Source organism: Pagrus pagrus, assembly GCF_965226575.1.
Source record: "Pagrus pagrus genome assembly, contig: HAP1_SCAFFOLD_103, whole genome shotgun sequence".
In the NCBI taxonomy this organism is placed as follows: domain Eukaryota; kingdom Metazoa; phylum Chordata; class Actinopteri; order Spariformes; family Sparidae; genus Pagrus; species Pagrus pagrus.
In genome coordinates, this window is record NW_028175360.1 from 184051 (window position 1) to 197596 (window position 13546).

Sequence of the window (13546 nt, forward strand, 5' to 3'; positions counted from 1 at the left end):
CTTACATTATCTCTTGTCTATTTGGTAAACAGACGCTGTTCTTCTGGAGTTTCCACAGACAAGTGTCTCTATGTGCCCGCGGCCATCAGACGAAAGTGTAACAATGAGCAGTTCAGCCAAAAAAAAGGAACATAATGTGTGGTGTGTGTTTCTGTATGGTGGGAGGGGTTAGGCGTGCAATAATAAGGAATGTTGTTTTTCATTGTTCACTATTTCTCAGTGTTCTGTAAAGTTTATGTGTAATGTTTAGGTCTTGCTGCCTGAAATGGACCTATTTCTACAAGGTGTACTAAAGTACCAATATTTGAAAATGTTTAAAAGCTATAATGTAAATGTTCATACATTTGTTGAATAAATGTTAAGAGATAGTACAGGTTTTTTGTATTTACAATGTACTAATTTGGATATGGTACAAATACAATAAAGTATATTTTTTCACCTGGATGTAGTCCCACCAGTCTTTCAGCCTTTAGTATAATACATTTGCAAGTATGTGCAGGGTAGAAAGTAATATAGCAAAGTAATGATAAAAATATGCTTTTTTAGTAATTGGAATAAGCCAAAAGTATAATTAAGCATTTAGTAAAAATATATTAAAAGTATAAAGCTTATATATTTTTGAGACACTTACAAATAATTTTTAATGTACTTGTAATACAAACAAAGTACACTTTAATTTTACCAATTAAGCAAATGTTAGTACATATAAAGCCATATGCTTAAAGTAGGCTATACAAAATATACTTTAAGTTGTTCCACTTGTTCCACTAGCACATAAAAGTACACTAAATACACTTCAAGTTGAGCTTTTCTACAATTTAATTACAATTTAAATATATTTAGTACAAAATTAGTTGTTCCAAAATAGCATGCTTCAAGTTAAATAATCATGAACACAGTTGAAGTATAATGATGATGAGTGTGGCTTCAAGTACACAAAAGTATGCTAAATTTTAGTACACTTAGCAAATTTTTTTTCAGCTGCACTGTAAACCCGAATAAGTTAGCAGTACTCAAAAAAAGTGAGGTAATCAGTTGCCACAATTTTTTTGAGTTCATAAACTCAAACATTTGAGTATATCAGAACTTATATATTTGGAGTTTATGGTAAATGTAATTTTAAATTATAATGAAATTAAATTTACTGATTAAGCCAACTCAAATATTTTCAGGTTCTGCTACTTAGAATATTTATTTATCTTTCTCATTGCAATAACTGAAGTGAACTTAATAATTTCAAGCATGAAAACTCAGGATTTTTATGTTTCATGAACTTAACATTTATTAGTTTTTTCAATCAATCTTTTGATTACTCATAACTCAAAAACATAGACTTGCACAAATCAAAATCATTTACCTCCAAACGTAAAATATTTGTGGCAACTGATTGCCTTAAACATAATAAGTACACTTGACTTAAAAGTCAAACAAAAGAAACCCACATCAAATTAAAAGGTTTTTTTTTTCTATTCAGATGTTTAGTATAAAATTTTCTTGCCCAGACTCTTAGCAAAAAAAATGAAATAAAAAAACAAACAAATAAATAAATGCATAAATAAAAAATAAAAATGATCAAGTCTACTTCTGGCCTTTTTGTTTATACTTTAAGATGAACCATGTAATAGTAGACAATATTCAAACTCAGAAAAGCTAAAATTAGATTAAGAAAATATCTTTATGTCACAAATAGCTTATAAACTGTTAATACAACATTACCTGGGGGGCATCAGCAAGTCTTGGGTGGTGACCAGAAATTTGAGTTTAGAAAGATTATTTGCCCACACCTGTGCCTTTTAGCACACAATGAAACATAAACAATATTTGAAAGACAGTAATAGTAATAGCAAAAAAGAGAATTAAAGAAACAATTACAAAGGCACACTTGTGGCCATCTGGTTGTAAACTTGCAGTGCAGCAATGTATAAACAAATTGCTTACAAATTCTTCACAACTAGAACTGCTAAAATTTTAAAACTGTACATTTACATGTACAAAGGCAGTGTGTAGCCTTCCTTTGGCTATCTGGTTCAAATCTAGCAACTTCAGGGTGCACTGTATAGCTTTAGAAAAGTAATTCAAACTTGAAAATCAGAATTAACAATATTAATAAGACAATAAAAACTAGTTATTTGATCCATTTCCATAACAGAATAAACATCCCATCCTCAGAAGAAAATAAAGTCCCTATAACACTGTTTCCAACTAGAAAGGTAAGTAGTAGTAAGTAAAGCAGCCTGAAACTCTGGGTTGTTTATTTATTTATGAAAATGTATCAATATAGAACTTTCTTTTCAGATAAAAAAATATTTCCCAAAACTATATAGTACACCTTTTAAAAACAAAATGCCATAGTGTATAAACACTTAATTCAACCCTGCATTTCAGTTAAACAACAATAAAATTTACATTAACCAGTACAAAGACAGTGTGTACTTTGTGCCATTTGGCTAAAAACAAGTTGAGTAGAGCAGCAACTTTAACATCTACAGTTGAACAGTAGTCAACATGGACCTGACATTACATATTCTCATTGTGGACTGTGCTCTAACAGAGTGAGCCATCAGAATCCACCACTCCTTATTGGATCTTGAGTTACACATACAACATCAGGTCATTTTTAAGAGTCTGCAGCTTGGGTGACAGTTTAGAGTCATCAAGACCAAGTACGATTTTCTGTGTGAACTCAAAAGTGTTTGTCAGTCCCTTGGGATAACTGAGATGTAATGCATAGATCAGGCCGAACATTACCAGGAAGGCATCAGCAAGCCTGGGGAGGCTGACAACCACATCACCCTCTAGGACGACAGAGACTCTCACTGGGTGGTAGTGAACTGGGCTTGTTGCATCATCGCTGACGGTTGTAAGGAGGACCACTGATGCATCCCCCAGGTCTGGCTCATCCATATCATCCTAAAAAATGAAAGGGAGATCATAAAATCACATTTACTGAAGCTATGGCTGTGGCAATTTTGATTACAGTTGGATGTCATATAAGTAACAAGAAATACACAAGTCTGAAAGACTCCTGTTAATTCTGTTGCGTTGTGCTCTCATTGCTGAGAAAGTGAGATGACTTTTATGTGTTCCACTGTTAGGCTAATGACGGCTACTTGATTTTCTTTGCAGTTGATTTTTTTTGATGCCGTAATGGGCCCAAAATGACACTTCACACTTATGAACATCTTGCCAGAGGTTTGAAGTTGAAATACTGGTACATATACAGGAATTCTAGTGTGTTGGAAATGAAATGAAAATATGAATTGGTTAATTTACAGTACAATAGGCCTGATATCTCTTTACTTGGACTTACCACACATGTTCTGAAAAATCCAGAGACTTCCTCACCTAGATACACAGGAAGGGCATGGAGAACAGTGGTACGCCTTGTGTGGACATCATGTAATTCCTAAGAAGATTAAAATAGTGTTGTGACAAGTTTACAATTCAAACCCAATGCTAAACAGTACCAACTAATTATTAGTTAATTAATTTCCAGTATCTGCACATAAATCCACTAATAATCTGCTGACTCATCTGGTGCAATTGTGGAATTTAAAAGCTTATTTGAAGCATTAAACTCCCAACATTACACTAAGACTCTACCTGTGAAATGTACTGTATAATCACCTGTGTATCATGGACTTTGAAAATGTCTGCCAAAGCATCTGCCGTCTTTCCAGTTTTGGAGGCTTTCTGCCTAAATAAGGCCATCAAACGAGGAGTGTGGCGATCAAGCTCCGCGTAGAAAGTGTTAGGTAGGTTCTGGTTAGTTATCCGTTGGAACTCTGCATACACCTGCATTGGAGGAAAGGACAGTAACAGCAATTATTTATTTTATGATGAATGAAATTAGGCAACATTACAGACAATGTGACATAAGTAGCAAAGATAAAAACTGAAAAAGAACTTACAAAATGAATTTATTTATTAAATGTATTTAGCAAAGATAAAAACAGATGAAAGAGTTGACCCATATTACCTCAGACTGCATATGAAGAGCAGGCCAGAGGTCCATTAGCTCTTTCACCGGAGGACATGACATCACAATGGTCTGGCGTCGCAAAGCAAACGTGTTCTGCATCATCTTACTAATAAGGGGTTGGTTTTTCTCAGTCTTCTTTACTTCCTCAACAATAGCCTGCCTCAAAAGGTCAAGACTTGAGGGATCCTCTCCTTGAGGAAAGTTAGGCAGGAAGTTGACCTCTGCACGCTTAGGTCTTTTGATGTTGGAGTGTGAAGGTTCATTCTCTGGGTTTTTTCGGCTCCTTTTCCCAGCATTTACAGCGACCTCCTGACATCCAGCTCTTCTCATCTTGGTCCTGTAATTGCCCATTTTAAACTTGATGCTGTTCTTCCAGCCATTCCATCCATTGTCAGATCCTGCTTCTTTTAAACAGGGGTGTTTCCTTACAAGAGCTTCAGCCACCATTGCTATCTCTTTATCAGCGGGGTATGCCTTAAAACCATATATGGTGGATGCCAGTTTGTCTAAAATATTGTGCTTCTGGTCCCTTGACAACTGAAGAGGTCTTTCATTCTTTTCAAATTCAGCATTCCCATCTCTAAGTGTCAGCTCAACGTCAAACGCAAATGTGGGAATTTGAAAAGGACCTGGAGGCCATCTGCTCAGACGTTCTGGGGATGACACATCTGAAAGGGTATCAGTTGATGCAAGAGAACTGGAATCCTGTGGAAGTGAAATATGAACACAGGCTTTTTGTGGTAACTCCTCGATGTCAACAAGGCAAGTGAGTTTTCCATCAAAGTCTGGATCTTCGTATTGCAAACTGAAGTCACAGTCCAGTTCCAGTTGTTCTTTTAAAATCTCAATCAGTGCATCAACAGAGGCTGGACGGGAGCTGAGTTTTAATTTTCTTACACGGTCTGCCTCGATGACACGAAGGATCATGTTTTGTGGGGCTTCAGCTGCCATCACTTTAATAAATGAAGAGATTGTAAGGTCAAAAACACATCAGCACACAGACATTATAGTGCATTTATAAGTCTTACTAAATGTTTATAATCATTAATGACAACCTCCAATGTGTTCAGCATTCATAATGCTTTATACCTCCATGCCAAAGTGACTGTGTTTGAAAGAAAAATCTGAGACCTGGGTTCCACAGTACATTATGTCTACCATGACATTGGCCAGTTATATTTGTGCTTTTAATGCATTATAGACATGTTCTTTAGAATGTGTTACCAAAGAGTGCAATTCCAAAATGCAGGTAATGTATGTCGATGTATATAATGATTGGTTATACTGAGCACATTTTCCAATAAATGAACAATTAATGATTTATGAAGAATTACTCACCATAGAGTGGTCTTAATTTTGTCTCACTTGTATGAACTTCTTGGGAGTCAACAGCAGCAAGCCATCAATCTTGTATGCAGAGAGTGGGGTTGTATCATTGAAGTCAGACTGCAGGTGGATAGACTGGCTTCCCTGTGTGCCTGACAGCTCGTAGGATCGAAGATGCTCTATATACCAGGAGTCATAATCACAACAGAGAAAAGAAACATTGTGATTCACAAGGTAGATCTTTGTTAGTCTGCAAAATTTTGACAGTCCCCCACTGTTTCCAACTGACACAAACATGCCACTAGTATAGTCTGTGCCATCAATGGTCACCTTTGATGTACAATAGACAGTGTCACTAGTTGTTTGTCCTCTAATGTGAGCCTGAGCTACTTCTGGTAGAGCTGAAACCAAAACAGAGTCAACCCTGGATGTTTGTGTTTTTGGTTTGAAAAATGATGGTGAACCAAGGTGAAATGCCATCATGTTTTGGTGTCTGATTGCCAGTGTCTTCAAGACATTTTTGAAGTTTTGAGCATCATGCACCACTCTCTTAAAGAAACGATGTTTACCTTCAAATCGCATGGTCCAAACATGCACCAGGGGCCCGAAGCACTTAACTAAGGTGGGATAGTGCTCCACATAGTGATGCTTAGGACGAAGCCTAAACTCAGGGAAAGCCTCTTGTAGGATCTGTCTGTGGTCACTGATTTTGCAAACAAAATAGTCCAATGTTTCATCAGAAAATGATGGGCACAATGCTAATTCCACCAACTCTTTCAAGTCCATCAAAACCTCCCATGCAACATTACCCTCTGGTACTTTACTGCCTACAAGTAACGGAAGTAGTCTTAACAGCGTAGCATTTTCATGCCCGTTGCCTCCTATTGTTCTCCGGGTCATGAATGTTTTGGGAACTGGATGAGGTTTATTTACTTTATCAGTGTGCTGATATGGGAATGATGTGATCCTTTGGTTCAAATATTCTAAAGTGAAGTACTTAAGCCGAATCATTTCTCTGATGCAAAGTGCCAGTTCAACTGGAACGATTCCTTCCAAAAGATCGTGTAGTAGATCTGGAGGAAAACCTGTGATAGGGTGGAAGTGCTCAAGTGACTCACGGAAGACACAATCACCTTTAACCCCAAATTGGCTGCTTGAACTCTCATCTTGGAGGACGTTTTGTACATGAATGTCATGACTCGCTTTGGTTCTCTGGACAAATTCCTCCTTTTTTACCTCAGTTGTTTGAAACTGTTCACTTGTGGCCATGCAGAATCTGCAAACATAATCTGCTCTGAATGACTCCAAAAAGCCACCTAACCCATGTGCAGCCAGATTGTCAGCAGAAACACAGAAGATGGTGCCTTTCACATTCTGACCAACAGATTCAATGAAAACACCATCCTGTTCAAGTGTGTGAATATCACGAACCAGTGGAGCAAGTACAGCTGCATATCCATATTTCTGGAGGTCTGTCACTTTAGCTAGCATGGCCAACTGTATAGTGTGCATTGCTGATCTATACTTGGGCGGCACATTTGCTAGGACCCAGTATACAGCACAAAGTTTGTGAACTTTACGTGATGTGCCGAGAGGGTTAGCGATTTCAAGATCGTCAATGTATAGCTGTATTGCTAGGTGTAGATCTTCTGTTGAGAGCAATTCATTTTCCTGGAAATGAGAGCCATCACGATATGACACATAATAACCAGGCTCAGTGTTTGGTTCTCTGATCTTGCTCAGGATATCTGTGTTTTTAAACAGCTCCTGAATCATTTGAAGGATTGGAACATACATCATGGTATGACCAGGTGCTTCTAAATGGTACTCTACTGGCATTACCAATGGATAGTTGCGCTCTATAAATGTCTTTCTTCGCTTACAAGAGGACAACTCTGCACCTTTGGAGGTAGCACTAAAAACAACATTAGAGTCCATGACAGCACTGACAACTTCATCGAGTGTGGAATCTCTTATATTGTGACCATGTCTCTGCAATATATCATTAATTGCATCCTTGATCAGTGGCTGAGATAAAGAGAAGATCTGATTCAAGTGATCAACTATTTCTTGTGTAGCTGTGTTTGACACATGAAGGATAGTCTGCATCTTTAGAAATAAAGATGCTGCATTAAGTTTGAGCTGATCTTTTAGTTTTGAAGTATCATCCTGCATTTCTGTGCTCTGAACTGGACACTCTTCATCCAAATCAATAGTGACGTTAGAGCTGGTGGCTTGGAGATTCTGAGTATGCTCATAGACAATGTCACTACCAAAGTCTGACGCAAGACTCGCTTGATGCACTCTACTTTTATGGGTGTTAAATGAAGAGTATACATTTGTGCTATAGTTGCATCCCTTGTATGGGCATACCACTGTCTCATGCTTTTTTAAGTGTGTTCTTATGTGACTGAGGAGTACAGACTCAGAAAAAGGTTGCTGAAATGTGCATAAAGGACACTTGAAAGTCACAAGTTCCTGAATCTCCTTTGCACTGCTGTTATGTTCTTGTGTATGATATCTTGACAGATGAGTACTCAGTGCACTAAGTGTCTGAAACGTGCACATACAATCATCATGGAGGCATGGGAGTGGGCTAGTTTTTGAAAAGTGGCTGTGCTGCAGTCTACAGTGTTTAAATAAATATGTTCTAGTTGTAAAAGAAGCTGAACACAACTTACAGTGCCATGTCATATTTGTCGCAGCAACCTGAAAACACATACAAAAAAAAATAATTATTTTACAGGACACCTGTCATGAAATTTAAACCTCCATCAGAACTATCAAAAACTGTAGTCATATTCTTCATAAGAGTACAACAATACACCAACATTGAATAAAACAAAGTAGATGTTTAAGATGCCTGATAGACTATTCAAAACATTTTATTACACAAATAAGTCAAAGTTAGGTCAAGTTGGGCTGGTAGCACTCTGATAGCTAGCTTACTTTAACTTGGAGAGAATGACTTTCAGCTAGTCTAAGGCACGTGGAGTTAGCTTCTGCTTTCACTCACAACACTGACACAGCTCCAACACAGAATTTTTATTGAGCAGTCTAATACATGATACCTTACTATCCACCACTGCACGTTGGTCTCCACCAGAACTACACACCACGACAGAGCAACCGCTCTGCATTAGCCTAGCAGCTAACTGTTGACGTTGCATGCTAGCTTGCTAACCTAACGGTTAACCGTTTTACATTGCAAACGTGACTCACTTCGTCCGTTTTAAAAACACGTTGAACCTCCAGAAACAAACATTCAAGCAAGTTTTATGTTGACTACTTACATTCACAACTCAGTGTTACCGTGCTCCGGTCGGTTAGTCTCCCGCTCTTCTCCTCCTCGGCTCCGGTGACGGTCGTCTGCTGCCAGTGCCTGAAGAGGAAGTGCACGCAAATACTACAAAATAAAATATGTGAGCGGTTCCGGTGGAAGCCTGTTTTTTTTCCCCTTGTTAAAAAAAATGTAATTTATTAACCAGCCAACCTAACATGCAAACTATTAACAATGAATTATTTATAAACGTATTTAATAACGTGTGTGTGATCATTCATTCAAATCTATCTGATGCAATTGATTTATTTCTTAATTTGTTCTTGATTTTATTTATTTATTTGTTCTTTCAAAATAAGACATAAATTCATGTTTAATCCATGTAGTTTTAAGTAACGCTGAGTTAATAATTTTAAGTAGCAGTTACATAAAAATGCAAAAAGTTCATATTAATCAAAAATTACAAGTTTGATAAACTCAAAAATAAGCAAATTGCTACTGGCACTCAATTTTTTTAAGTAAGAACAACTTTTAAGAAGATTTTGAGTTTACACTACTCATTCCAATTAATTATTTTGAGCATTCGGGTTTACAGTGTGGGTATACTCTGCAGTGTATTTATACTGTCTACTCCGTATTTATACTGTGTACAGTGCATTTATATTGTGTACTGTGTATGTATAAGGTGTAATATGTATTCATACTGTGTATTTATACTGTATAATGTATTTATACTATGTACTTGTCACGCCCTCCGCTTTTAGGGCTAGATAGTGGCAGCCTCTTTCCTTTTCCCCCCTCTCTCTCTTCTCCCTCTCTCTCTAGCAGGCTTGAGCATGATGCGGGTGCAGGGCGGACAGGTGCAGCCACTCCGCAATCAGCGGATTGATCCGTGCGGCGGGGAGGGGAGCGATCTCATTCATTCACCTGCCGCCATAAAAACCATACGCTTTCCACAACCCGACGCCGGACCGTAACTCGATTACCAGTCAGCGTTGCTGTTACTCTGCTCTAACCTGTTTTCCTTGAGAACTATTCCTTATCCCTGTCTCCGTCTCTGTCTCCAGTTTCCCTTCCCCGCCTGCGCTGCCGGACCCGCCTGCTCTCCTGTTTTTTCCGCCGTGGCTTCAACCAGCTCCCCGGATCCCCACACCGGCTCCCGCAGGAAGCCGCACCTGTCCGCCGCATCTCCATCTGGCTGCACCGCATCATCTCCGCCTGCCTTCCCCCCTCCAGCCCCGCAGCCAGAGGCCGCCCAGCTCACTCTCTCGTCTGGTCTGGTAGTAGTAAATTCCCATTCCTGTCTCGTTATTTTTGTAGACAGCGCTTTTTGTTAGTATTTATCTGCCCCTGCTTTCCCATTTTGCATAGTGTTTCCGAGTGTGTTTAGTTCCCTTTTCTTTTGGTGGTGCGGGTTTGAATTAGTCCCCGCCAGCCCTTTAGGTGTATTGTCACTCCTTCCTTGGTTCCAGTTTTGTGTTTGTGCAGCCTTAAATAAATTTCCTTGGTTTTGAATTCATCCCTGCCTGGTGTCTTTGTCGTGCATTTGAGCCTCAGTTTCTGAATCGTGACAGTACTGTGTATTGTGTATTTATACTCTGCACAGTGTATTTATACTTTGTATAGTGCGTTTATACTGTGTAGGCTACACTGTAAAAAGTCATTCAGTGGTGCTGTCTATTTCTTTAATTTAAAAAGTATTTCTTCCAATAAATCAATTACCTTTCTTTTTGTGTTTAAGTATCTCATGAAGAAAGTGTGTATTTTGGATCATAAAATTGATTGTATTAAACAACGTAAGAAATTGCTTTTCTATGGAGCCAGAACGGTGACTTTAAAATTTGGCATCCAAAAAAAACAAAACCAGTACTGAAAAAGGAAACATTGGCATTGAAACATTTGTATTGAAAACGGTTGTATTGGCACTGAAAAAGGAAACTAATTAAAATCTTATTTCATTGGGATTTTTTTTTATTTTTCAATGACAATCTTCAGATTTTTTTCAGTGACAGATTTTTTTTTTTTTTTTGGAAGTTCCCAGTGAACAGGACATTTTAGTAATGCCACCATGCCAGAGGCTTCAGAGCGGATGGCAGGTTGCTACTTCTTCAGGATGCCGATATGCAAATGATATGCAAACCACGCTCTACTTGCCCCTCCCCTCAGACCCCTCCCTCGACACCAAAACAGTGACAGAAAGTTGAAACTGAAAATCAGTGACACTGGAAAAAAAACACAACTGACATTGTAAAAAAATCTGTCACTGAAAAAAAAGTGACATGAAAGAAAAAATCTGAAGATTGTCATTGAAAAATACAAGCAATCCCAATAAAATGAAATAAGATTTAAAGATTTTAATTATTTTAATTAGTATCCTTTTTCAGTGCCAATACTTGTTTCAATGCCAATACATCTGTTTTCAATACAAATGTTTCAATGCCAATGTTTCCTTTTTCAGTACTGGTTTTGTTTTCAATGCCTATTATTTTTTTTTTTTGATGCCAAATTTTAAAGTCACGGTTCTGGCTCCATATTTTTCAACATTTCATTAATGGGTGTATGTCGGAAGTTAAACGTCAGGACACGCCCACCGCAGTAACGTTTGCGCTCTTTCCTCACTCGCGCCGTCCGTGACTGCTGCTGGAGTCTTTGTGGGAGAGAGACGTTATCCTTGACGATAAAAAGCTATAGGCAACACATGTAAGTACTAATATGCATTGTTTTCAGGTAGATTTTACCTGAGTGAGCATGGCTGTACTATCTAGGTTAATGCAAAAGTATTGCTCTCTGTCCGCCATTATGCTTTGCTAGCTAACACAAGGCCTTACCGAGTGCGGTCTTAAATTAAGATAATCTCAGAGAACGAACATAAGTCTTTTAAAAGTCGTTATTTTTTACCTGCATGCGCTATTTATTTTGCTGGCTTTTATAAACGACAAACGTCGTCCTCGTGTCACCCGGACATTGAAATTGACGTTTTTCTTGTGGCAGCAATGTCTGTACTTTCTGAGTAACGTCGACGTTAACGTTTAAACTTTTAAACTGGCAGTGAAAGCAGAGGTGCTTGGGCTGTTTGCGCTCGGCAGTACGGTATATGAATTGAAACTTGGTGCATCAGTCCAAAATGTAGCTAGCAAGAGACATGGAGCGCACGCGTGTGTGGCAGTCATGTCGTCCCCCTGTCGGTTAAACAGTCAGTGGCTGTGTCCAAATTCAGGGGCTGCAGCCCACGAAGTGCGCATTTGAAGGCCAATTACGTCACAATGCTGCGCGAAGGCTGTCCAAATTCGAGGGCTGCTTCAAACGCAGCCCACAAATGCAGCCTAGCCTTCCCTCTGTTTGGAGGACGCATCGCTACTATCCTTCGTGGCCCGCTATATCCCAAGATCCTTTGAGCACCGCTGCTCAGTCCCAAAACAGAAGAGGAGGCAAGAGAAAATGGCAACATCAAGTGGCGAAGACATGACATTTAAATTTAAGTAATGGGTTTATACTCGGTTTTTAGTCATGTAACATCCAACGCCAGATATGATAAACTTCAAAACCTCCAAATTTCAACTTTCAGTTAAAATACGTGACGCTGGTGATGCTATGGTAAATATAGTTGTTATTCACCAACGGGTTCATGTTTATTTTGTAATGTTAATGATTCAATTTAGATATGACACATTTTATTGTTAATTTTTATACACACACAAATAAATGTACACGTTTGATAGATTTGAACCAAAACAGACTTTAATGCATCTCTTCATTCACAATCGTGACGTAAGGGTAAGGGGCGGGAACATCTGGTGAGGCAACCAGGAAATACTCCGAAGGCTAGACCGTCCCATTTAACAACGGTGGACGAGGCCTTCAAAGACCTGTCCGAAGTACCCGGCCCTTGTGGACCGCGAAGGCTAGGCCACTGAAGGCTGCAGCCCCTGAATTTGGACACAGCCAGTGTATTACATACAGACGACTACGCTCAGCCCGCTTCCTGTTCAGGGAAGCAGACGGGAGTGCGAGCAGGTGAGCACAGCAAGATAGAGCTGTGGATGGAGATGGCAGAAAAACAGATTTTAGACACTGAAAAGACCCTTTAACTGCCACAAATATTATTTATGTCATTATTTCATGTTTTGTTACACACTTTAATTTTATACTATTTATTTTCATGGATAATTATTTTCTTTGTGCAATACTGAGTAGGAAGTTATTTTTTATTCTGTGTTGCAAGCGGGACGAATTTAAGTGTAACACAAAAAAGACGAAAGAGGGAAAAGAAAGTGATGAAGCAGGAGAAGTGTGCAAACCTCCGCAAATAAGTTTAAACCCTTAAGTTGAAGACATTTTACCTCTCATTTTGAAGATTCTCGGTTGAAAGATTGTATTTTGTGGGCATTTTATTTTTGGTTTTGAAAGATTTGCCAAACGGACTCATTCCCTCTCGGTTGTGTGCAGCCAGCGAGTTCGATGGTGACTTATGGTGGCTCATGGTGGTTTATGAGGAGAGAAGAAAATAAAGTCATCTGTAATTGAAGAACCGTGGTCCCGTGTATTTCCTGGAGGGAGTGATAGTCGAACTCGGACCTGCGTGAGCTCCGCCTTACCTGCTTGCGCTCAACAAGGAGACGCAGACAGCTCGTCAAGACGGGAAAGCAGATAAGCCGCTGTTTAGCGTTAAGGACACATGTTCATCAGTTTTTCATGAAACGTCCATAAGTCAGACACTAAGTTGTGTTCTGAAAGGTGACACAAGATCTGGAAAACTACAAGGGACCGTGTAGCCTAATAACAATAACAGTGTTCACAAGATATTAAGGAGCAATTGATGTGATTTGTTATTGATATTGTGTTTATTTGTTATTTGTCAAAAGGATAATTCATATGCTCTGGAGATTTAGAAATTTTTTAAGTGCATTTAAGTAAGTTGAAATTCTAAGTGCAATTTCCATTCAAGGTTCAATATTTTC

General features: G+C 38.7%; 1 protein-coding gene across 1 annotated transcript; it reads right to left on the reverse strand.

Moving 5' to 3' along the window:
* Positions 1–680: 680 nt before the first annotated feature.
* Positions 681–8689, reverse strand: LOC311253978 (sterile alpha motif domain-containing protein 3-like). The gene is made up of 6 exons (XM_084384411.1): positions 8602–8689; positions 5321–5487; positions 3980–4935; positions 3628–3795; positions 3311–3406; positions 681–2910 (listed from the first exon to the last, which is right to left on the reverse strand). Exons 3-6 carry the CDS (start codon positions 4931–4933, stop codon positions 2593–2595), a joined length of 1536 nt encoding a protein of 511 aa, XP_084240537.1. The 5' UTR covers positions 4934–4935; positions 5321–5487; positions 8602–8689; the 3' UTR covers positions 681–2592.
* Between the last annotated feature and the right edge of the window lie 4857 nt (positions 8690–13546).